Here is a 26,811-nt window from a genome sequence, read left to right as displayed (position 1 = left end):
CTATTAGTTATACTGTATATAGGCATGTGAATATACAAATAGAATGATATGCCGTGAATATTTAATATGATAATTGAATCATAATGTTCTGAGAGCTTAGGACAAAATGTTGTCAAGGAAATCTTTCTAAGAAGAAACAGCCTGTTAGAGTCTTATACTTGGGGACTAAAAGTGAAATATATTATGTTAAATATGTATACAAATTAAAAATGAATTCACCCCTTTTAAATTGTTCCGAGAGCCCGGTCAGCCCGTCAAAAGGCAAAGTCAAAGATTAAATTTAAGCAAACTAATTTGTCATTTGTTTGCATTCTAAAAATACAGTCCTTACCCAGCGTTACTAAAAAAATATTTAGGAGCCAAACCAAAATTTTAGGGGACAAAAAGTTTGTAGTGACTTGTACTTAAACTAGAGAAACTTAGCCATGCTAAAACTATCTAATAATGAATCTACCGCATCCAGCTGTGTGACCTCACTGAGAACTCACTGCTCGACTCGATCTCTGTATTAGGGATTGGGATGGGAATCACCAGGGACCCCCCCGATACGCTGTAATCACAAGACCTACAGTAAGTGCTGATTTAAATTCAATTCTTGTTGTGATTCTTTAAGCATCACAATTTATTTAAAAAAAAAAAAAACATCAGCACACCTGTAGAATTATGGAGTAACAGCACAATTTTACCATCCAAAATGTAAACATGTATAATTTTTTTTTTTTTACGTTTTGGAGGCGGTGTGACAATACACAAATTGCACCAAAAAAAAAAAACAAAAAAAAAAACAATCCTGATGCGTAACTGAATTAAAATTTTCCCCATCTCTACTATCGATAGCATGTGATGTAAAGGAGGCAGGGTTTGGACTGACTGCATGTAAGGAAAGGTCTTTTTTTTTTTTTTTTTTTCATTTTTTCCTATTTAAATGTCAAATTAATCTTTTCTGTTGTTTTGTCTTATCTGCCTGATAGCATGTAAGTTCAGTGTGGACAGAGCACGAGAGTGAAGGTTATAGTCCAGCCGGCAGTGTTGGGTGTAACGCGTTACAAAGTAACAAGAACTTCGATTACTTTTTTGATGCAATGAGTAATCTAACGCACTCGGTTATTTAGTTATTTTTTCAGAAATGTAATCCATTAGTCAGAAAATCTAGACGGTACTCATTCCCAATCCGTTAGTGTGTGTGTGTAAAAGTTGTCCTACAAGCCCCGCCCCCCTCTGTTATTCCTGCTGTTACACCCCATTTCCACCTATGCCGTTTGACTATGCGAGGGCCGACGCACGGAAAGATGGAAACCTAATCACAGCGCCAAAACTCGCAGAAAATCATGAAGAACCGTACTTACGACCCTTGCGCGAAACCACGTAGGTGAAATAGGGGTCTTCGTAGTTAAAAGATTATGGGCCAAACTTCGCTGAGTGATAATGGTAGAATAATTATAAAGGTCTTGACTAAAACAGCATGCATGAGGAATCACAAAAAAGTTTTTCATTTTCTGCAATAGAAAAGTACTCGAACTAGTTACTTTTACCAGAAAGTAACGCTGTAATGTAACTGATTACTTTTTAAAGACAGGAAGTTTGTAATGTAATTAGTTACTTTAAAAAATAACGTCCCCACAGGCACTTGGGAATGCAGTCTCACTGTACTATCACGCACGCTCCTGTTCTCTCGCAGACGAACTCTCTATGCAGACGCACACAGTAGAGGAGAGAGAGTCTATAACGGGTCTAAAGATCGCTGCATGTCAGTATGAATAAAAACTAGTCAAAAATTCGACAGACACTGATTTGTAGGCAAGATGCTCTATAAACATAATTTAATAATAAAACTATGATCGCGGGTATGGTGAAATTTCCTGTGAGACATTTCTTAGCAAAAAACACATAGGCTGTTCATAACAACTATAATGGCAGTAAAAATATTATTTACATTTAAGTATGTTCAACATTAATGAATCTATTGCGTCTTTTCTTTTTTTCTTTAACCAAATAAAGGATTGTTAGCAGTGACAAGTTCATGTAGTGCATAATGAATCCAACACTTAGGAACGAACTGTCATTGCCGTCACTGAAAAATAATCGACAGAGTGATAATGGCATCACATCATATCATCACTAATTAATTTTCCTTTAACAGTCTGCATCTGTTGTGTTCTACTCTTTACCCATTACAGGTCCAAGTCAGCAATAGTAGGACAAGAAGAAATTATTTTTATACAAATGAAATCTGAGGAGTTTTATTTAACTGCCAACAGTAAGAAATCAAATGCGTCCTCGTCACCAGATTCTTCAGCCTGAGTCTCGTACTTGTGTCGCACTCTTTGCACCACGCTGACTTCACACACACACACACAGTTAGAGAACAAGCTTAGCTCTGCCATTTCATCATATACTAATCTTTCTCTCACAGAAAGCTACATTTCAGTCCCCCCCCACACACACACACTTAAGCCCATGCTCTGAGCCTCAGACTGGGAAGACTGTGCCCTCAGCAGGCTGTTTCAGCCACTCAAAAGGATAATGAGACAGCAGCTCGAACAGAACGTAGGAAACTCCAGAGCTTGAGCTTCACGGGCTCCTAAATAAGCACTCTCCTCCAGATGCTTTATACTTACAGAGCGAGGACGCCGATCAAAACCTGACTCATTCCACCACGCAGGAGCAGGATGGAAATATTCACGCTCGCCCACGCTGTACTCCAGAGAGCCTGACTGCTTCGCGCCGCTAACACACAGGAGGATTCCTACAGAGAAGCGGCGAGGGTTTAATTATAAATATGCTCACCGTGTCCAGCTGAAGGGAGACGCGAGATGGCACAGCACGCCCACAGACTAACCCTGCTCAACTAGACTTGTTTCCTGTTGCACATTCACACCCACTCACACAATACCCCACCCACCTGACTTCAGATTAGCACTTAGAAGGCACTGGCACCAATCAGAGCACAGCGGGGAAAAGGTTTGAGCAATGCCAGGGTGTGAATGAGAATAATCCAGCCTGGCTGCTTTTTCCTGCACTGCTAGATGCATAGCATTAACTTGACACAAACAAATACACACACACACACCTCTCTAAAAGATCCCCCTCCTTACAAAGGTTCCTGCAGGAAATGATCCAGCATGACCCAAAAACAAACACTCCCTGAGGTCACTGCTTTAAACTCTTAAAGACCTCTACACGCTGTCTGAGAGCAGGAATATTGAAAGAAAAAAAAAAGAGAACAAAAGAAAAGCAGGAAATTTTTCCCTCTGAATAGAGCAGCATCGAGGCTGCTGCGTGAGCTTGAATCTTATTCAGCGAGTGACGTAAAGTATCTGAATAAACGCAGAAATTGCCCGCTTGGAACAAGGTTCGGGTTCATGTGAGGCCGAATCACGAGGCAGCCTGCAGGAAGAAAGCACCAGGACCCTTCGTATTAGTGAACGGACAAACAAAGAGACGAGAGCAGAGGAAGTAAGAGCACCTGGCAGGGGGAAAAAAATAAATAAAAAAAGAGGACGCTGTATATCCAACATATGCAGCTGGACTTTAGAAATAATGCTAGTCTTTATAACCTTGTACAATTTACAGACCTGTAGATACAAAACCTTATCTAAATACACAGTGCTGTGCTGTGTGCTTTTGAGCCTTTCAGTGGTGGACTTGCTGACGTTTCTCCTGCTTGAGCCCGAGGTCATAAACTGATGGCCAGACGTTCTCCTTTAGGATTCTCTGGTAGAGCACAGAATTTATGGTTGCACCAGTTAAGTCAAATCGTCCAGGCCCTGAAGCTTCACAGCAGCCCCAGACCATCACACAACTGTACCACCGCCTTGGTTCGACTGTTGGTATGATGTTCTTGTTCACACACGACCAAGCAGGTTTGGACGGCTATTTCTTTTGAAGAAATATGACCATATTGGCTTATTTTGGCAAAATATGACACACCTCCTGACTTTGCTGGGGTTGGTGTCCTCAAATATTTCATTAGGCTTGACGTGTTCCCCCTTTACATGCAGTTGTTGAGAGACATTCGTTGCAGGTCATTGCGTCGAAATACAGCGCACTGTACTGAACGTTTAGCTTTAGTTGTGTAAATTTAAGCGCATTTAGCTTAGCGAGGTAACGCTACCTGCTACCGTCAGAGCAAGTGTAACTATATTGCACGCACACGCTGCATCCACGGGAATAGTCTTATTTTCCCAAGTGGAATGTGAAAAACAAAATGGACACTCGTGTTGCTTTAAAAAGCTTAGTCCTAGTCCATATTGGCATCGGATCTCGGGATCCAACCCTACCAAAGACATGCACAGTAGGCTAACCGCCGTTTCCAAACTGCCTGTAGTGTAAGTAAGTGCGCGCATGCTTACTTGTGCTGTGCGATGGAGTGCTTTCCCACCCAGTACCCAGAGACTCCTGGGATAGGCTCCAGGCCTCGAGTAAAACTCTACTGCCTTATAGACAGAGAGTGAGTGAAACATTCTGATGTTTCTCCAGTGTGTGCACAAAAATAAATTAAAAAAGTATAAGAATAAAACAGAAACACGATTTTTCTCTCTTTCATATTAGCACTGATCGAGATTTACACAAGCAAACCAGATACCCCCCAATGTGATCACAGGGAAGTCTTTGGCACAAATAGGAAAAGTGCATTATCTGAGTGGTCTTTCAGCGTTTAATTCACACACACACTCTGGGGAACTCCAAAATAGTAAAATTTGGGACCTTTACAACATAGGACTGAACTTTGGTTGACCTGCATAAACAAAAGAACCAACTTCCTCCTGGCACACACATTAGGCAGTACAATTACACACATCGTAATGCACATCCTAGTAAAGTTTTTTAATAACACTCACTGCAATGAAGCTTTGAATTCACACATCTGGCAATTTAACCGTGAGATGCCGTTCTAATCTGTGTTTGTTACCATGAGACTCTGAGGAATGAGGGGCATTATCTTATTAATCATTGACTTTTATAAAAACCTTTGGACGTAAACGTGATCCCATTTATTATTGTATTAGACAGTACTGTGCAAAAGTCTTGACCTTGATTCAGCTGATGCTGAATGTTGAGTGGTTGGAACAAACGAGGGGAAATGAGGTTGCTGCTGAGGTTGGTACATAATTTTTTTTTTTAGCAGCCTGTCATAGTAAAACGGGTTCCCATTTCTTTAATATAATCGCCATACAGACTGTATAGTGCTGTATACTGTTCATTCCTACAGGACATGAGATTAAAGCTTAAGTCCTTGAAGTTCACTGTTTACTTTGCCTGTACTTTCATTGACTTAGCCTGACCTACAACTAAACAGCACGGCGCCTTTTTGCTTATCAACAGGTGTGGGACGGCAGGTGTTATTGACTGCGTTATCACACGTTTCCATCTCTCGTCCTCGTACAGCGAATGCTGCAATGCACGCCAAAATACAGAGGTCAGTTTAGTCTTGGCTTTCAGCCACACTATTACTTAATAAATTTCTTAACCGTGCTCATTTTCTTGCGAGAATGCAACACAATTTCGCAAAGTGTTCATATATTGCGACACTTTCGAAAGCCTCTGCATTGTTATTATTGGTGTTATTACACAACACTGCTTTTTGTAGAAGCTAGAAACCCAACTCTTCCACAGAACACTCACCCTTCTTTCTTGTCTCAGACATGCACACACAGTACTGTAGATCAGTGCTGCTTAAAGTCCCTGGATAAAAGCAGTGAATAAAACCTACATATAATATAAAAGGATGAAAAACTTTATGGACGCTGAAATGTCAGTTGGTTTGGCCTAATGCACAAACACAAGACATAAAAATCTTCCATAAAAAAAATGACGAGAAATGCATTTTCGGTTTCCAAAATATCAGGACGAGCCTGAGGGTAAGTATTTTAAACAAGAAAATGTATTTCCTACCGTAAAGACATCCAGTAAGAATCAGTTCTGCAGACAGAAACGCATTGGTGATGATGGAAGAGGACAAAGGAGACAGGTTTCAGCTAAACAGGTTTCAGCTAACAGGAAGTCTACGCTAACTAGACGAGACCAATGTCTTTGGACTCTTCAAATAATAGCTGCACATAGACATCAAAAGTCTAATCTCTTTACCACACACTGGAGGGTGTGATAATTTTAGTATGTGTAATGAAGCCCAGCACCTCTCTAATTTAATTTCCAGATGATATTGTTATATAAAGCCAGAAATAATCTCTCCCTCTCTTCCCCAGACAAATATCCTCATATCCAGCAGCAAGCATGAAGAATCATTACGAAACTATTCTTATGAGCCTGATTCCCACCAGATGAAACTAGAGATAACTTTAAATTAAACTAAAAAAAAAAAAAAAAGACAAACACACACTGCATTCAGATGTCAGACTGAGCTCTGATGATAGAGCCCTCAGTAAAGCCTCCAGCCCTGGAATCTTCAACATTTAAAATCACTAACAAAATAAATAACATGTCTGACAATCTTTAGCGGATAGTGTTTGGATTTTAACCCCAGAGCAGTACTTGCTCGTACTAATCAAACCAAAACTGACCGCTGAGCTGGAAAAAGAAACAGGATCAATTGACCACAACAGCACACCATGTAGACGAGAGAAAGGCACAGTAAGTAAATTATGATTACTATTAATTATAATTAAGATGTATAAAAAGCTAAAAAAAATAAGTTCATAAGAGATATCAGTGGGGGGTGTTAGTCAGAATAACGGAAAAAGATGTTATGACCTCATGCTTAGGAATTTGTTGCAAAAAATAACATAAAATAACAAAATGGTCAGACAGAGTGCCTGTCAGTATCGTCCCCTGGGACACCCATAGACATTGTGACCCGAGAAAAGAACTGAACACCCGTCAGGAGCGTCCTCCAGGAACCAGATGGCCATCAGACCCCGGGAACCAAACGCACGTCAGCCCCCTTCCTGGGAAACCAAGGGTGCCCATTAGCAATCAGTAGCATACCCCTGCGAACCAAACACCCTTCATCATTGTTCCCCTGGAAACCAACGCCTGTTTATTGGTGTCGTCCTCTGGGAAATGAACGCCTGTCAACTGGGAGAGAATTCTGGTCAGCACCGTCCCTGGAACACCGAACTCCAATTAGCACTGTCCCTGAGAACCGAATTCCAATCAGCGTCATTACCAGAAACGAAAAATAAGCTAGCGTCCTTACCTGGGAGTCATATGGCTGCCATTGTCGTTTACAGGACCCAACCACCAGTCATTCCTTAGCCCCAAACTCCAGTTACTGTCATTTCCAGTAACCACATCCCTGATCAGTGTTGTTCCCAGGAACCAAATCATCAGTCAGCATCGACCTGGTAACCAAATCATTCCAGCACTGTTCCCAACAACCAATCACTGATTACTGTTGTTTGTTCCAACTTTGTTTGTTCCTCTTATTAAACTTTTGGTGATTTCTACAAAAGCAAGTAACTTCCTCCTTAACCAACTACTCAGTGCATTGTTGATTATCTGAGGTTTGCATTCGATATAAAAGTGAATAGAAGATACAATCTCGTATATAAATGTAAATTTTTCCTCTATTTAATAAAGTGTTTTAGAGAAGATTTCCCCGTTAATGTAACAAGTTTTGATGTGTAAGTGTTTAAGATGGAACAATGAATATGCAAAAACATGCAGAAATATGTGAATATCCCCCTGAAAGAAGCTTGTTATATTGCAGGGTGCCAATAGTTCTGACGTTTAAAAGACGTAAAAAGCTCACACTGGCTCTGGAACTAAACCTGAGCAAATAAAAAGGGCTATAATATAAACTTAGGGTCACTTTACTCAGTTTAAACACACCCCATGGAGAAAGAATAACATGAAGTTATGAAGTTTAAATAGACGCCTGTATGACAGCATCTGCTTCTGACTTTCTACACTCGCCAGTTATCTGTACAGTTTAACCCAATAATTGAGATAAAGCTTCATTAACGTTATTTGTTTAATCGTACACACCAGTTTTATTAATTTTACCATAAATGTCTAACAGCAGTTAGGGCGGTGCAGCCGCTCCATGTGGCTCACTGCTCACTATCTATCTACTAACGAGTTAGCATCTAGCTAAGGTCATAGTCAGTGCTTAAGCTAATACTCACTTTCATGCCATCTTCATATTTCCTTCTTTTCTGTCGGTTTTTTCGCTCTCTTTCCCACCGAGAGACAGATATCCGTTACTTCACAACCGCGCCGCCTCAATAATTCAGCAACATCACCGCGTTCATCTCCACTGCTTTCACAATTCAAACTACCTTAGATTACGGGTATTTTTTGTAATAGACAACAAGATGAACCAATGGGCGTGGACTATATAAAGCGCACGCGAGTCGCTACAAATAGCAGCCAATCAGATTCGAGAAAGGGCGGGACTTTTAAATTTCCATCAATGTGATAGGTTGTGTCCGTTTTTTTTTATTAAGTCAGTTACACAAGCTAGTGTGCACATGTAAATTATTTTAGTATAGTTTTCAGACACTGAATAAATATCATTTCTAATTAAAAGCAAACTTTAATAAGTATGTCTCAAATGCTCTGTACAATCTCTGTATAATAAAAGAAATTGAAACGATGAAATCGGAATTTTACTGAAAATGCATCCTCTTGTTTTATCTACTTTATGTAGAAACGTTTTATTTTCGTTTTATTATTTTAATAAGCTTAATGGCTTTATTTTTTACTTTTTTTATTTAATTCTATTCTGTATTTGAGTATGTTTTTTCTGTTAAACTTATTTTGGATTTAAAGATATAGTTTATATATAATAGTATGTGTGTGTGTGTGTGTGTGTGTGTGTGTGGAGAGAGAGAGAAAGAGAGAGAGAAAGAGAAAAGATATTTTATTATATACATTTTTTGTTGTTTTAGCACTGTAGCCTCACAAGATTGATGGTTTAAATCTCTCCTCAAGTCTGTGTGTGTGGAGTTTGCATGTTCTCCCTTACTTGGTGGGTTTCCTCTGGGTACTCCTGTTTTCTCCTACAGTCCAAAGACATGCAGAATAGACTAAATGGCATTTCCATATTGCCTGTTATGTGTGAACGTGTGTGCACGCTGCAATTGACTGTAACCTTGTCAGATGTGTACTCTGCCTCGTGCTCAAAGTCTGCTAAAATAGGCTCCAGGCTTCCCATGACAGGATAAGAAGTATAGGAGATGAATGAAAGAATGATCTCTGCTTTCCTTGTATCAGTGCAAGTGCAATTGTAAAGGTAACAATCTGTATGCTCCCTTTTTCAGCCAGAACCCATGGAGGATGCAAAGTTTTGCAGATAACCATACTGTATAACACAACCATATGATATTACTATAAGCAATACAAATTGCTGGATGAACATCCACGACAAACATATTTGCTTTTTAGGTGCATTTATAGAACAATTTATATGTTTGCTATATATATATACGGTATATATACATACTGTATATAATAATTACAGTAAAAATATGATCACTAATGTAAATAATAAATAGAAATAATCTTATATGTTGTACACAAGCACATTGCAGATGATGTTATTCTCCAGCTTATTATGTATTTCCTCAGTTGTTGATCCTGTTAAAAAATTACAAAATGTATAATATAAATATTTATATATAAAATTTGCCAATATTTTGCTCACTGACCAGCTACAGTAAAAGCCAAAGACCATAACAGAGACTTGCTTCCTAAAAAGGATATTACAGTACATGCGGAACACAAATCATCCTAGAAATATACAAATACCACTAAGACGGCCATCCGCATCAGCTACATTTCATTTTTCCTTTTTATTATCATAAGCCTACTTTCTCTACACTAGGAAAAACTCAGCAAAAATAACAAGTAGAAATTCTACTCTAATTCACTAAAATCAATATCTTTCCTCTTCCACAAAGAGGCATTTAATTTTGTTAATCATACACACAATCATATAAATATTACACATGTATATATGATCTCCTTATCTAATTACACAAACATACTTAAATAAGTTGTTATATACAGTACATGTCCTTAAAATGATACATAAGCTGTAATCTACATGTTAACATTTATTACACAAACTCCAAGAATTTGTAAAGTTCTATATGTTTTCTTAGATGCAAATGTCAGTCAATTTCAGCCTAGAATGCAAGACATAATGTAAGGACATGCTGTAATGGGAAAATAAACATTCCTTCGTGTAATGTCCATGCTGTAATGTACTTCGTGACAGGACATTAACATCCTAAAGCTGATTATTGTTATAAAATCATGTCACAAATAGTAATACATTAAAATCTAACACATAATGCTATTTTATCAGGGATGCACAACTTGTTGAAACACATTGCAAATACAGTTATTGTTTTTATAACTGGTTTAAGTGGTAAATGTTCTATTACATATTCAAACTCATTTATCTAGACTAACAGCAAATGATGGAACAAATTATATAAGTAAAAGGAATATTAAAGGATTATTATCATAAAATATATATATTTTTTTAATTACTGACAAACTCTACATAAATTCATTCACATTCAGTGAGACTGTGAGGCCGACCTTTTCATTCAACATTAGTGTCTGACCTCACAAATGTGCTTCTCCAAAAATGGTGGAATATATAAAAGCAAAATCCTCTTTCCTCAACATCCTCTGCCTGTTGCAAAGTGCTGACACTTGAGACTCCTTCCATAAATATTAAATATGTCTTCTTACATAAAACATAACCATATTATTCATTTATCTTCTATACCGCTTAACCTATCTATACCACCAATCCATGACAGGGCACCAAAACACGCCTACACATGCTAAGGGAAATCTGGAAAAGCCAATTAACCTAACCTGCATGTCTTTGGACTGGGGGAGGAAACAGGAATGAATATCTGAAAGAAAGTCATGAAGCACGAGGAGAACATGCAAACTTTACACACAAACCTGAGGCGGCATTCAAACCCTTGACCCTGGAGGTGTGACGCCACAGTGCTAACCACTATGCCACTGTGCCGCCTATAACCATAACAGTTACATTTTTTATGTCTATGCAGAGCTCTTTCATGCAAGTCCCTGTGTAAGCTGTTACCATAGAAACAATAATAGAACAAAAGTGCATTAATATATACCTGTGATTTTTGCAGCTGAAACTACCTTCCAAGCTGCTGTTATGGAAAATAAATCAACAACATCTAAACAAATCAGCTTGGATAATTGAACAGGTACATGATTATACTGTATATATTTCCTAAATTATCCTTGACTCATTCTAATCATGTCCGTTTTTGTTTCTCATGCTGAGAAACTAATTCTGGACCCCAGACAGCAGGGCCACCTCGTCGAAAAGTTTTCCAGCCTCTTCCTTGTAGCGAGGACTGAGCACTTTGGCTCTCGACGTCTCATGCAGATTCTCCTTTAAGTTGTCTCCCAGTCGTTTAGAATCCTGGTGTGTCTTAGCTTCCGTATTCACCTTTTCACTCAGGCTCTTTTCTGAGTTTAACAGCCAGGTCATCATCTTCTCGAGCTTGAGCTCGGCCCCCATGATGGCTTTGACAGCTTGACACAGTTCCTTGATGTTCTCCCGCGTTTGCTTCAGCTTGTCAGGCACCGGATCGTCTGGTGTTACAGCCAAGCTGAAGTCAAAGCCTTTCATCTGCAGACTGATCTGGTGTTCGTCTGGATGGGGTTGAAGACAGACAAAGTTTAATTAAAAAAATAAAATAAAAAAATGCCTTAAGGGGAACACAAGTGTGGAAAAAGAAACATCAGAATCTCAGTTGTGTGCACAAGTATTCACCCCTCTTAGTTTTTGCTTGAGAGGAACCCTGATCCTGCATGCATTTTTTCCACCCGCCATTAAATACATTAAACAGGATGTAAAAGAAACACTTGTGCTTACAACAGATTGTTTAAAATATATTAAATCTCCTAAATCTGATCTCCCACTGCCACCTGCTGGAGGCTCGGCATCACCCTGCTCTGACTCACCATGTTCATCTTTAATCTTCTGCAGGCACTCAGACAGGCTGCTGTCAGGGGCACAGCGGTAGCGGTACAGCAGAGCTCTCCGCTTTTCCTGCATACACTCATAGTGTTCCTGCTGATGGTTAAAGGTTTCTGCAAAGTCGGTAAAGCGCTGATCCAGATCTGGCACACCAACATGCCGCACAGTAACCCTGCCACTTCCGCACTGCCCATCTGAACAAGAACATTGTGTGTGTCGTGTTAGTGTTCAGATACGCAAAAACATGTTTGCAGAATAAGATAAAATGTTATCTATATATAGAGTTGTTTCTATAAAATAAATGAAGACAGATCGTTTTAAATCAGCCTTACCATTATGGGATGAATGAAATGTTCGTGCAGATGCTGGCGCTCCAAGTATAGGCTGCGTCTGAAAAATAGTGATAGGATACAGTTTTTAATTTATTTTACAGCAAAGCATTCTCTGAGTATTTTTTTTTTTCTTGCTTTGAAACACTGTGTTGAACTGTGTTCATTTTCTTAGGTGCGGTTATGGAAATATATATGTATATGTATGTATCTATGCAAATAAATATAAAACTTTTTTGTTTGAATTATTTTACACATAACTGCTACACTGACTTCTTTATTCGTGACGTATGTGTTTGATCCTTAATAAACGTCTACTCAAGTGCACACTGATTAAACACAGAGTCTATACAGGTAAGAGTGTTCATTCTTTAATATTATAATTACTTTCCACTTTTTAATTCAATAAACAGACCTGGCCTGAGTGTCTTACCTCTTCCTCTGAGGACTGACTTTGTAGACAGCAGCACACGAAGCGCAAACGGTCCATTTTAGCGGAGAAGGAAGTTTTGGGAAATAAACTGTTGTGAAAAGTTCGCGGCGACGTCAGAGTCACGAGGATCACGTGATAGAGAGCTCACCTGCCCAACGTGTTTTAATGACTGTTAAAGTAACAATCCACCAGAGGGCGCTCTTGTTTATTGATTTCATCACGCGTAAAGGTGATCCTCGAAATTGCCCATAGTGTGTATGTGTGTGTGTGTGTGTGTGTGTGTGTACCCCGCCTCGTGCCCTAAGCCTCCTGGGATAGGCTCCAGGTCCCTGTGACACTAAACAGGATAAAGTGGTATAGACAATGAGTGAGTGAGTAAAGGTGATCTTTAGCAAAATGCATAGCGTGTGTGTGTCAGGGCCTTCGAAGACAGCTCAGGAAGTCAGGATTTAGAAACAAAACTACACACGTCCATTTTATTAGGAACACCTCTATACAGCTATACATACAGTGTAAAATCTCAGTGACCACAACCAGGGTAAAAACTGGGTAAAGTATTTTAAAGATTTTCACACACAAAACTGTTAATGCTTCAGGGGGCTGAAACTGATTATTAATGACAGAGGGCACAGGAGAATGGCCAGAAAAGACCAGATGACATTTTTGGTGGAATGTCTCAGATTCCTGTTCGTGGCACACAGTACATGAGAGAAACAACATGTGGTCTTCTGCTATTGTGGCCCATCCAGCTCAAGATTTTTGGTGTTGCTTTCCCCCTTTGCACGATTGCAATTTATTACATTTTTTTTTTGCATAAGAATCCCATGAGATCAGTAGTTTCTGAAAAACTTAAACCAACTCACCTGTAATTAACAGCCATGCACTAGCCATAGTCGCTGAGATCACAAATGGTTTTATGTATTGCACTGCTGCCAAATAATCAGCTGATTGAATTTAAAGGCATGAATGAACAGGGGTCAAGTGTTCCTAATAAAGTGGCTGGTGAGTGTAAAAATCTGGATCATTTTGACTGAATTCCATTTTTTTTTTCAACTTTCTTTATAAGTACACTTGAGGAAATTGCTTTTAGGTTATAGATAATACACCATGTAATATTGCATTAGAAAGTTGAAAATAACTTTAAATAGTTTCCATCTCCGGCATGGTGGCTTAGTGTTAAGCACTGTCACTGTGCACCTCCAGAGTACAGGTTCGATTCCCTGCCAGGTTTGATTCTTGCCCCTGTGTGTATGGAGTTTGAATCTTCTCCCCGTGCTTGATAGGCTAATGGGTGTCCCTAAATTGCCTGTGGTGTTTTTGTGCCCTGGAATGGATTGGGACCCTGTTCAGGGTGTGACCTGCCTCATGCCCTAAGTTTCCTGGGATAGGCTCCAGGCCCCACGCAATCCGGGATATAGCTGTATAGATCATGACTGAGTGACTGACTGACTAATTTCTTTATTTATTCTGTAAGCTACATATGATAATAAGTAATACTGCCCGATGTTCCAATGAAAGCCAAATGAATAAAATGTTTTATAGTTGTGAATAAAAGTTCCCTATTCCCCTATGTAATAAAGTATATGTACAAAACACTAGGGGACACCATTTAACCACAGTTAGACATTTGGATGGCTTTTAATCTGTGTGTGTGTGTGTGTGTGTGTGTGTGTGTGTGTGTGTGTGTCTTCCACTATCTCCACATGATAGCTGCTGCTGCTAGATGGAACGTTTTGGTTAGCCACCACCTCAAAACCACTCTGTTTTTGTATCTGATACACTACTAACACAGTAACACACTCATTATTAGTGTCACTATAATAGCATGTTCATTTAAATGAACATTTAAAATGTTTTTAAAACTGTAAGTGCACATGATTGAACCAGCTCACAATAAAGACCTTTTTCCTGTAAAGGCCTTTATAAGACAACGGAAATTTAACGCACAATTTCACACAAAATAATACAGTCATGTGCAAACGTTAGTACGCATTACTCTTTTAATTCTGTATGTTTCTGTGTTGAAACATAATAAAAATCATCTGTAGCAGCTTTTAATATTAAACAAATACAACCTCACACAAACAACATATAACTTTTGCTCACCGTGCCATTATTTATTTAACAAAAATGATGCCAAAAACAAAACAGTGTTTTTACAGAAAAAAAAACACAACAAAAGAGAACACAAAACCAAACCCCCCATCCACCCCCCAACACCAGTCAAACACAAGGATGCCATAACAATCAGATGTTCATAAAAAATTATTATGTCCAGTACAATATTATCTGCGTTTATGCCCTCAGCAAAAGTTAAAAAAGACTGCCTAATACTATAAAATGTGCCAGTAGACCCTCTAACTGTCTACCTAATTTTCTCCAGTTTAAGACAGTACATCACTTCTCTTATCCAGTGGCTAAATGTTGGTGGATCAGGGATTTTCCATTTAGTCAAACTTTATCTCCTAGCCAAAAGGGAGCAGAAGGCCAATATTTTAATTTTCATGTACATGTAGAGTCTTGGACAAGTCCAGAACATATGCAGCAGAGTTGCAGGAGCCTGCCTGCATCCGTCAGATGTGGTGTCTATATCAGCTTTAATCTTAAAAAGTCTTACTTTTGACCAATGTAGACGATGCACAATCTTAAATTGTATTACAACATGTCTAAGACAAATAGATGATGAGAAAATTCCCTGTATTATGTTGTGCCAGATTTCCTTTAAAATTGGTTCATCTCAATCTGTCTCCCATTTATTTCTGAGTAAATCTAAGGGTGTTGGATCATACATATTAAGCATTTCATAAATCCTGTGTATAATTTGTTTTTGGACTGATTTACATTCAAATATTGAATCTAATAAAGAAAGTGGAGGGAATAGTGGAAAATTATTAGAATTCAATGCCACAAAGTTCCAAAGCTGCAAGTATCTATAAAAATGTGATTTGGGAATGTTGTATTCAAATTCAAATTCCAATTTTAATTGTCACATACACAGTCATACACAGTACGATATGCAGTGAAATGCTTGTACGACCGCCAGTGACCTTAAAAAGAAAAAAAAAACTATATATATATATATATATATATATAAGAAAGAAATATTAATAAAAAGAAATACGAAAGAAAATTTAACTAGTAAAATAAACTGTACAAGTAAGGGTATAATAAAAATATTACAAAATATAGAAATATAGGGGGGAAGGGAAATAAAATATATATATAAATTTTAAAGTGGAAATGGCTGTGCAAATATGCATAAAAAGTGACTTGAGAAAGTGTCATGTGCAATGGTCAGATATATAAATATGTATTGCATGAATGTGTTCATGATTGTCAAGTCAATGTCAATGTTTTAAAAGATATTACTCCTGTGTTGTGTTGTGGTTGAGAGACCTAATCGCCTGCGGGAAGAAGCTCCCCCTCAGTCTCTGTGTGTTGGCCTTCAGGGAGTGGAATCACTTCCCAAACGGCAACAAAGAGAACAGTCCATTGTTGGGATGGCTGAGGTCCTTCACGATCCTTCTGGCCTTGGTCCAGCACCGCTTGCTGTAGATCAAGTGCAGGTCAGGGAGCTTGGTGCTGATGATGCGCTCAGCTGATCGCACCACCCTCTGTAGAGCTCGTCTGTCCTGCATGGTGCTGTTTCCAAACCAGGTCGGGGGTCTGGTAGTTCCTCTCAGCTTTGTACTAAAGTCCACACCTTTGTCTTGCTGACGCTCAGGAGGAGATTGTTCCTCTGGCACCAGTTCTCCAGATTTACAATCTCCTCCAGGTAGGCCGTCTCATCATTGTAACAGTATTTCTGTACCAACTGTTTGAAGGATGCAAAATTTCCATCAATATTAAGTTCGGACAATGAGACCAAACCCTTTCTAGCCCAAACTTTAAAGGCATCATCCATCATAGATGGAACAAACATGTAATTTTTAGCAATTGGGGCAGCCTGCGGTAACTCTTTAAGGGAAAACGATAGTCTGAATTGATTCCATATTTTAAATGAAGGTATAACAACTGGATTAGAGGTCAAACTAGAGACTGGTTAAATAAATAGTATTTTAGAACACAATAATGCTACTAGAGAAGTGGGCCTAACTGAGGCCCCCTCCAGAATTGTCCAAACAGGGGGATTAATGTCATTATTTAACCAGAACATCAGCGCTCTTACATTTGCTGCCCAGTAATAATACATGAAATTTGGAAGTGCCATCCCTCCTTTTGTACGAGGTCTCTGCAGGATACTTCTTTAAATTCTTGGTGGTTTTTTTGTTCCAAATAAAAGTTGAAATCTGATTATTTAATTTGGAGAAGAAAGATTTTGTTAAGAATAACGGAAAGCTCGAAAAATATACAAAAACTTGGGCGATACACTCATTTTTATTGTATTAATTCTTCCACCCAATGAAAGATGGAGGTGGTCCCAACGCTCTAGATCTTGTTTTAGATTGGATAAAAGAGGTGGATTATTGGCTCCGAACAAGTCTTTATGATCATGCGTAACCCAAATCCCAAGGTATTAAAATTTTTTTAGGGCTAATTTTAAAGGGAATTGAGCTTAAAGATGACAGACTGACCCCATCACCAACAGGCATTAGTTCACTTTTCTGGATATTAACTTTATAGCCAGATATTTTGCCAAACTCTGTAAGTGGAGTCACTAACTTAGGTAAGTTTGTCAGGGGTTGTGACAAGTATAATAACATGTCATCTGCATAAAGCGAAACCTTATGTTCCAATCCTGTCCGTTGAATACTCTGAATATCGGCACTTTGTCTTAAAGTTAAAGCAAGTGGTTTCATTGCGACGGCAAATAGAAGTGGAGACAGAGGACATCCCTGCCTCGTGCCGCGTTGAAGCTCAAAATAAGCAGATATGCTGTTTTATAGTACGCACATGGAGACGTGTATAAAAGTTTTATCCATGATATAAGCCCATTCCACGATCAAATGCCTTTACCGCATCCAATGAGAGAACTACCTTCAGTGTGTCAGGTGGAGAGGGGCCATAAAGAATATTCAAAAGTCGTCTGATGTTAAAAAAATAATAAAGATTCTTAATAAATCCTGTTTGGTCAGGTGATATGATGGAGGGCAACACCCACTCTAAACACCGTACAAGGACTTTAGCAAGCACTTTGGCATCGATATTAAGAAGGGAGATTGGACGGAATGAGCTACACTCGAGAGGGTTCTTGTCTTTTTTAAGGATTAATGAGATAACTGCCTGACGCTTGGTTGGTGGTTGGGATTTTACTGAAAGTGACTCTTCAAAAACTGATAACAATAAAGGAGAAAGCTGCTTTGAAATCTTTTTAGAGAAATCTGTTGGGAAACCATCCGTTCCCGGTGATATGCCACTCTGCATAAATCTAATTGCTGAGGCTATCTCTTCCACCGTGAGAGATTTTCTTCCAATTCAGCAACCGTCACTAGATCTATAGCAAGGGATATGTATATTATTGAAAAAAGCCTCCAGGGAAAGAAGATGGACACATAAATCAGAAGTATATAGTGACTGATAATAATTTTGGAAACAAGCATACATTTTAAGGCTATCAGTATTTTTTAAGCCTTGCTCATTGTTGGTTACAGGGATGGACTGATTGGCAATCCTTTGTCTTAGCTGATGAGCAAGTGTTCGCCCAGCCTTGTCCCCATGCTCATAGGACATATGTCTTGATTTAGAAATAAGATATTCAGCCTGCCTTATTGACAGGAGATCACATTGATGTTTTTTGACATTTGCTCATGCACAGCTCTGCTATGGTCAAATCATCAGCCCTTTACATCTTTCTATTAAACATTGTTCCAGAATCCTTGTGGTTTGTTCAGATGCAGTTTTGTGAACCTCTGTCATGCTTTCATGTTGTTTTTAGACTGAAAAGTTTTTTTTTCCTGGCAATCCTATTAAGCAAATCATACTTGTTCAATCTTCTTCTAATTGTTCTGTCATGGACTTTAACATTCATGCCTATTAATGCCTTAACCACTGATCCACCCCTGACCTGTATAGCTTTGGGGGTTTTTTGTATTTCTCTGAGCATTTTGTATTTCTCTGAGCATTTCATGATCTGACCTTGGGATGAAGGTGTTAGGATTTAACTGAGTTCCATTTTTTTTCAATCTTCTTCTTCTTAAGAAAACTGCTTTTGGATTGTAGATAGTACACCACGTAATATTGCAATAGGAAGTTGAAAATAAATAATTTCCAACAGTGGTACAGTGGCTTACTGTCTAGCACTGTCGCACGGGTTTGTGTTCAATTCCCAGCCAGGTTCAATACTCGCCCCTGTGTGTAAGTTTGTGAGTTTGCATGTTCTCCCCATGCTTGATGGGATTCAAGCAGTCTTGAGTGCTTCCCACTTGTGGAATTTCCAAATTGAAAATGTTGTTCTGTCACAATTGTGTGGTATTTGCTGTTGCAGGCATGGCATAAGCGCAGAGGTTAAGACTTATAGGTTTTAATAAGAATAAACAAACATAAACAAACACAAAACTCTAAACATGAACAAACTAAACCTAGAAATTATGGCAAACCAGAACTCCAACAAAACAGCATTTCAACAGTAACAAAAACTGAACCAAGAACAAAACTATTTTGACAGAAACTAATGAGCCAACTCGGTTCAGTTGAGTGCACCATCACCTGACCGAGGTGCATCCTGGGACATGAAGTCCAAGAGTCCAAAAGTCTTTTGGCACACGGCGCCCTCTAGTGGTCAACCCTGACACTTTCCCTATTTGCATTGCGTTAACACACACACCTGAATGCTTCAGACCAGCAGCAAACTGCCAAAACTTGCTTTTAAACAGGTCTGGATGCCTGCTGATGATTACTTAATTAAGAGCTAATGATTAGTAGCCCCTGGCAGTAAGGGGTACTTAGTATTCCCCACATGTTTTTTTTTTTTTTGGCCTCATTTTTGTTACAGACAACTTTGTGAAACTGATTAAAGGTACCACATCTATGTGAGAAATGTCCAGCAAAGATGTGCTCTATATAATAATAATAATAATAATAATAATAATAATAATAATAATACATTTTAAATAATAATAATACATTTAATATTCTAGACAAGATTTTTAAAAGGTTTTTTAAAAGGTTTTTAAGTCAGCTGCCCAGGTAATAATGTGTTTAATAAATGTGTCATAATGTGTTGTTCACACAATCTATAAATATTTAATAATTGGTCAGGAGTGCCTTTGGCATCTTCCATGTGGTATATGGGCCACACCAGTGTGGTAGATTTGTATCAGAAGTGGGTCATAATAATTTTGCTATCTGGGATCATATGCTGTGCATGCAGTTGTGTGTGTTGTTACTCTCAAGCACTGAGTAAAAAAAAGGTATCATCAAGAATGAAAGGGAAAATTTGTAAGATGGTGATGAGCCCAACAATGTTGTACAGTTTGGCGACGTTGCCGCTGATAAACAAACAGGATGCACAGCTGGAGGTGACAGAGATGAAGATGCTGCGATTTGCTTTGGGAGTGACAAGAATGGACAGGATTAGGAATGAGTATATTAAAAGGACACTGCAAGTAGGACAATTTGGAAACAAAGTTAGATAGGCTAAATTATGATGGTCTGGACATGTACATAGGAAGCATGATGGGTATATCAGGAGAAGAAAGAGATGGAGCTGCCACGCTTGGATAGAAAAGGAAGGCTCAGAAAGAGGTTTATGGACATGCAGGAGGTTAGAGTGACAAAGGAAGATGTGGTAGAAAGAGTTAGAGTTTGGGACAAATAGCCCGCTGTGGCGACTCCTAACGGGACAAGAAGAAGGTGTCATTTTCCTCACAAACTTATCAGTCTTGATTATACAGTGGGTGATAATTAACTAGCTAATATTTAATGGCTATAGAGCATTGGCAACCTTATTTCCATGCAGGATGTTGCACCACCCCATTTTGCTCTTAATGTGCGCACGTGGTCAGACTAACATTTTTCTAGACTTTGCCCGGGACAACAGGGACCTCATGAATGGCCTTCAAAGTCCAGATGTCACTCCATGTAATTTTTCCTGTGTGACTGTGCAAAAAGGACTTGCACACTGGAGGACTTGGAGGCATGGATTCAGGAGGTTTTCAGCAATATCCCAAACAACTTCCTTCAGACGACCTTCAGTGCATTCCATCCACGACTGTTTGAGGAAACTGGTTGATGCCCACGGTGCCTATGTTAAAATTTTAAGATTTGCGCTCATTTTCCTATTTAATAAAGTCTGTACATTTTGTTTTAATAAATTTGTACGAAAAATATGGACTTTATTACCAAAATTTTATGCATAGTTACTGTAGATTTATTTACTGGGCAAAACTCTGCCTGGTATCTCACTGATTTCTGTAAGCCAAAAAAAAAAAAGTAAATGTGGCCGAGCAGCATCCACATAACCAGGTGTCTGTATATAAGAGTGCCTGTCATTTCAGAAAACTTTCAGGAAACATACAGCCTACAGTGTTTAGAATTTGAGTTTAAAAAGAAACTCTTTGGTTAAGCTAACTTCCTCCAAAATGATTATCGGTTAGGTTTATGATTTGTCTCCGTTTGCTGGAAAAGTGTTTGTGGTTTGTTCAGCTTAGCAGCCTCCTGCATGTCATCAAGCGCGCGCGCGCACACACACACAAAGAGGATGCTTAAAGAAAAAAAGTGGCACTATAGAAGACAGCACTCTAAACAATAGTGCAACAGCTGTTTGTAATTTGCGCTTTGCGCCGCGGGATGGATGGAGCTACCTGCTGTGCGCGCGGTGCCGAGCGGCGGGGTGGCGGCACGCGGGCTGATTTCCTCTCCTCCTCCCTGCACACACACCGTATCATTTCGCTGTCATCCAGAGAGTCGTTAAGCTCGGCGTGCTTATGGGAGCGCCGGGGAATAAAGAAGCGTTTGACGGACGGAAAAAAAAATGCGCAGCTCGCTTTTTCTTTCTCGCCCGCGCACGCAGAGCCGCTCTGTCTCCGGATGCAGGTGTTTGTTGTGCTGACAAACAAGCAAAAAGAAGCCGCGCGCTAAGGCGCCAATTGGGCAGAAATGAAGAAAGAAAGAAAAAAGAAAGAAAAGAATCGAGCGGATAGATGGATAGATAGATAGATGTGCGTTTATTTTCTGAAATATTCACGTGATGAATTGAGGTTAGACTTCCTTTCTGTAAATTCAAAAAGTTTTAATAATAAATCAGCTTAAAAAATATAATCATATAATCCTAGAACTATAACATTCTCATGAGGGTGTCAATTCATCAACACGCTTTTAAGACTAAAAAGCATAAAGACAGTTGCGCCAAAACCTCCATACACGCGAAATGTGTTCGGATATAAATATAATTTTGAACATAATTTTTTTTTTTTTCATTTCTATTTTTGGACTCTATTCTATTCTATTTCCGTGAGACGTCCTGGTTGCATGTCGCACTGATGTCACAAGGGACATAAAGGAGGATGGTCAGGTTACCTAACATCAAATGCTTCTGTAGTTAAGATCTTGAAGCACTCGCAATTTGCCAAACACATTTTATATATATATATATATATATATATATATATATATATATACAGTAATGAGAAATCCAGCGCAGAAGTACTGTAGTAAAGCGTTGGTGCAAACATTGGGCTCAAAGTCCCAGAATGCAATTGGTTAGATAATGATCTATAAAATCACAAGCACGATAGCGCTGATAGAACAACCTGTGCAGGTGATAAGGTGAGAGACCTGTACTGAGTAAAGGATCACTATGTTTATGTAGAGATCAAGTGAAGGCCTAATTCCACTGCAGCACTTTCACCAGAAAGAAAAGCATTGTGGGTAATGTAGGAAACTGCTATCCAACATGAGTTGTTATATTCTAATGTGTTAATCAGCAATAAATCAATATCTCAATGAAGGAAAAATAAGTAAAAACATTTAAAAGAAATTTTAATTTTTATAAAAATAAAAATAAAAATTTGTCCCTCTGAGAACCAGAGAGGGCTCCAAGGAGAACTTCTTCACGAAGCTAAAGACCCTAAAGGGTATATAAAGAATTCCAGGAGATTTTGAGCACACACACACATTATGGGCAATTTGGAAACACCAATTCGCGTATTCGGCATGTCTTTGTAGAAGGAAACCGAAGTACCCATAGGAAACCCACAATTCATGAGGAGAACATACACACTCCATGCAAACAGAATCAAGCCCATGACCCTGGAGGTATGAAGCCACAGGGCTAACCATTATGCCATTGTGCTGCCTAATACAGGTTCATTCATAAAATTTTTTAATAAAAATAGATTCCTATGATAGTTACGATCTCGTCACATGGATGCCCCGTGTGTCTCTTTAGGATGTGTATCGTATCTGGGATGGTTCTCTCTACCTAGAAGATGTTTCTGGCCTCGACTGGTGTTGGCAGCTGTTTCTCTGAGGACTTGACGGTTCGATAGTTCAGGACTGGAACTTCCTATAAGTCTACCTGAGTTTTTAATAACTAACTGGACTCCATATTAACATCAATTGACATCAACTGTTATGCTGAACTGCCTGCCAACTAACACACTGTATGAATGCAGATCAATTCCTGCTCTCTGTTTCACCCAAATGAGGATGGGTTCCCTGTTGAGTCTGGTTCCTCTCAAGGTTTCTTCCTACTACCATCTCAGGGAGTTTTTCCTTGCCACTGTCGGACCCGGCTTGCTCACCAGGGACTATCTGACCATTTTGATTCATACACATTCAAATTCCATACAAGCCTAAATAATTCTTTTGATTGTGTACAGCTGCTTTAGGACAATGCCAATTGTTAAAAGCGCTATACAAATAAAATTGAATTGAAATAAAAAAAAAGTTAAGGGCTCTTTAGTTCCTAAAATACTTCTAATTGGAAACTTTTCTAATAAAAGAGCACCCAGTTGTTCATATTAATTTCCTCCAGACCAAGAACTAAAGAAGCTGTGGCCCATAAGAACCCATCCCATGTAAATGTTCTTGAAAGGTCCTTATTCAGCTTTATCCTTGAGATCCCTAAGTGACATCTAATCAACATCCCAGTGCATACATGTGACATCATTTTCAATGTGGTGGTGGGCCTGAGTAACACATGACAGACCTAGGTAATATATATATATTTTTTTTTTACTGAAATAAGTTTCATTCTATTTGACAATTCTAAAGATGTAAAAACATTTATTTTAATAAGGTTATGCATATTTTAAATTCAACCCATTCTGATTGCATTTGGTGAACAAATTGATATAAAACAAATTAAGAAAATACTGCTGTGACGTATGTCACATAGGGCTTTTAACATTGTCAGGCAGGGAACATGCCATATGACGCCTTTCAAAATGTGTTTCATGTGGTCTAATTGGCCTGCTTTATATTGTCTATAATTTCACTTAAAAGGGGAAATTGGTCTGTGTGTGTGTGGTGGTTAAATAGAATTTTCAGGTTAACAAAAACTGCTGCACTTTAAATACGCTCATTAATTCTTGAACCACCAGATTACAGTGTGGAATTTAAGCCTGTTAATCTAATTATTCAAGCAGTATTCCAAGAGAGCCAATATTAAGTACTGTATAACAGCACTATGTGTGTGTATGTGTGTGTGCGTCTGTGTGTATCAATCCACTCACATGTGTTCACCCTTTTAAAATTTCAATTCTAGTAACAGTATAGTGACATTGCAAATGATAAAATTCTCATGGATGCAATCTATGACTTATACTATGAAAGATGAAAAGAACAGAAGCCAGTTTCATCAATTGGACCTTTAATGGGAACATACAAATGCCCAAATCATTGTGTGTTATGACAGCTAGCCATCAGTAAGTGTAGAGTAGCTTCCATGGGATCTATTCCTGTATAAGAAGCAAAATCATTTACCAATATTGCGTACAAAATTTTAATTTTAATATTAATCAAAGATCTATAAAATTCTTAAACAATTAAATGCATGACTCCCTGCACTATTTGTGATTACAGCTGAATTACATCTATGCTGATATTTAGTATAACTGCATTAATGCTTAATTATGGTACAGTAAGACAAATATGTGTTTAACCTGAACTGTTAAGATTTATTCACTTGCTAACATTAATTTGCTATATTTAACTAACCTCTTTCTTTGCTAACATCAGGTTAGACTAGCATAGATTCCAGTACCTAGCACACCTGTCTAAGTAGCAAAGTACAAAATTCTAAATACAGAGATAAATTGATGATTAAATTACTGATGTGGGAATGGATATCTCTGACAAAGTGCTTATAACCATGGCTTTAAAGTAATGTATATACTTTATGAAAGGGAGAAGTAAGAACACAGAGCACTTCAGAGGATTCTATTAAAAAAATGCTTTGAAACTAAATAAATCACAAAAATCTGAAAACTACACATCACTACAAATGAATAAAACTGTTCATGCTTATGCAATCATTACAAAAATGATAAATAAATTTGCACTAAATATACAAGATTGTAGATATTGTTAGAATACTGGATAAAGGAGGTATTTAAGAGGAAGCTGGGCAAAATATTTTATCCATAATATACTGTACTACAGACTAACAAGGCTACTGAAAAAGAATAAATGAATGAACATGTAAAGAAGTTAAAAATAGGCATAAAATGAAAAACAGGCAGTGAGAAATCAGATAAAAGCAGGTACTAGTGTAGTGAAGTGAATAAGAGGGGAAATTAAATACTCATGTATGAACAACCTAGGACTTTCAGTATGATAATATTGCTAATCCGGGAAAAAATGAAACCTTTTAAATGTCATGTATGCAAATTAATCCTAAATTGCCTAGCAACATGTGTACAAATCATTATTTGATCTGTTAATACACTATCAATACATGATAAATAATCAAAATCTAAATATGTCATGTTTGTTTTTGTTTTTTTTTTGTGAATTTTCACTAATGCCTTTCTTCTAGCTTTTCATAAATGCTTTTTTACCATCAAGATAGAAAATTATTTCAGTACACCAGAGCCATGATCAGACTGCCTGTTTCACGTCTTAAATGTTGGCCTCCCAGGGACTCCTTTAACCGTCCAAACATGTAGAAATGGCTTGGAGCGAGGTCAGGTCTATGGGGGATGTGGCAATAACTCCTGGCCGAGTGCCTGAAATGTGCAAGTGGTGTTGCTAAATGATTGTGTATACAATTCCCACAGACAGATGCATCTCTCCTGTTAGTTATCTGCCATATTTCAAGAATTTGATGCTCCATTAGCTGCACGATCACCTCAGCCTGGATCATCATTCATGGACGTATGCCTTATTTAAAACGTTTACACCATCGAAATGTTTTACTGCGGCTATGATTCTCATTACCATACTGTGCTTGAAGTCTTCTGTAAATTAAGAAAATTCCTCATGTGTGTTAACAAATTTGACCAATAAATCTGATTCAGATTCTAAATGTGAATGGGTTTTACACCTTCATTAACGAAAAATTTAATCACAAATCCCAGTTTGACTTGAACACCCCTCGTATAACCAGACCTCCAGATAATTGTTTGTTTGGTGGTTAAACCCTTTTATTTGTGTTGGTGCTGAATGCTGGAAAGGCTTTGTAGAAATGTATCATGTAATAGGATATTTCAAGGTAGGCCTAACTCTCAGGGAGACGGCCGACGGGCAAATTTTTTTGTTTGTTTGTTTCCCTCAAATGAAAACCTGACGTATCTAGTAGACGTACACCTTCTGACGCACTATATAGTTTCACTGTAATGCTACGGATGAATAATATGGTTGAAGTAAAAACTTTCTAGACATTCTTATACACAAAGGGCTTCCGGTCCGCGTGCTCACTTTTCCCGCGAAACTACAAAGCTCCACGCCGTGGAATGTACCATTCTGAAATGACCTGATGCACAGGGGAGGGCACTTCAAAAGACACATGAAAGTCTATTTTATTCCGAGATAAACGGTATACATGTCTTTTAATTTTTAATAACATCACTGTGTTTACAATTATTTTTGAAGTCATGCTGTAAATCATGCATTGAAGATTAATTCATGTAACTTCACGAGCGTCATCCCACCCCTACGTTTTATTTCCGAGTGTTTGCGCTCATATTGTTTTTTAAACTCTTCATTGTGTGCTGGGT

The 26,811-nt window shown here is 38.3% G+C and overlaps 2 protein-coding genes across 5 annotated transcripts in view; both read right to left on the bottom strand.

Moving 5' to 3' along the window:
* Positions 1-8,231, bottom strand: part of hycc1 (hyccin PI4KA lipid kinase complex subunit 1) — a 42,916-nt gene extending 34,685 nt beyond the window's left edge. For 2 of the 4 annotated variants that reach the window (XR_008357776.1, XM_053492045.1), the window contains exon 1: positions 8,088-8,231. The gene's annotated coding sequence lies outside the window, so the exon portion shown is untranslated. Of the gene's footprint in view, positions 1-2,618; positions 2,747-2,787; positions 2,845-8,087 lie in introns of those variants that run through there. The other 2 variants (XM_053492046.1, XM_053492048.1) reach the window with 2 other exon arrangements.
* Positions 8,232-9,794: 1,563 nt separating this feature from the next.
* Positions 9,795-12,806, bottom strand: si:ch73-345f18.3 (uncharacterized). The gene is made up of 4 exons (XM_053493111.1): positions 12,713-12,806; positions 12,283-12,340; positions 11,935-12,144; positions 9,795-11,622 (listed from the first exon to the last, which is right to left on the bottom strand). Exons 1-4 carry the CDS (start codon positions 12,767-12,769, stop codon positions 11,252-11,254), a joined length of 696 nt encoding a protein of 231 aa, XP_053349086.1. The 5' UTR covers positions 12,770-12,806; the 3' UTR covers positions 9,795-11,251.
* Between the last annotated feature and the right edge of the window lie 14,005 nt (positions 12,807-26,811).

The sequence above is a fragment of the Clarias gariepinus genome, chromosome 3 (assembly GCF_024256425.1).
Source record: "Clarias gariepinus isolate MV-2021 ecotype Netherlands chromosome 3, CGAR_prim_01v2, whole genome shotgun sequence".
Lineage (NCBI taxonomy): Eukaryota > Metazoa > Chordata > Actinopteri > Siluriformes > Clariidae > Clarias > Clarias gariepinus.
The sequence above is the reverse complement of the archived record's forward strand: the minus strand, read 5'-3'. Positions and strand labels throughout refer to the sequence as shown.

What these genes read in the sequence shown, in the direction of transcription:
- si:ch73-345f18.3 (XM_053493111.1), bottom strand. Translation starts at nt 12,769, where the DNA reads ATGGACCGTTTGCGCTTCGTGTGCTGCTGTCTACAAAGTCAGTCCTCA. An exon ending in ATTTCATTCATCCCATAATG is followed by an intron (nt 12,145 to 12,282) that starts GTAAGGCTGATT and finishes GTTCTTGTTCAG; the next exon opens with ATGGGCAGTGCGGAAGTGGC. An exon ending in GAAGATTAAAGATGAACATG is followed by an intron (nt 11,623 to 11,934) that starts GTGAGTCAGAGC and finishes AACCCCATCCAG; the next exon opens with ACGAACACCAGATCAGTCTG.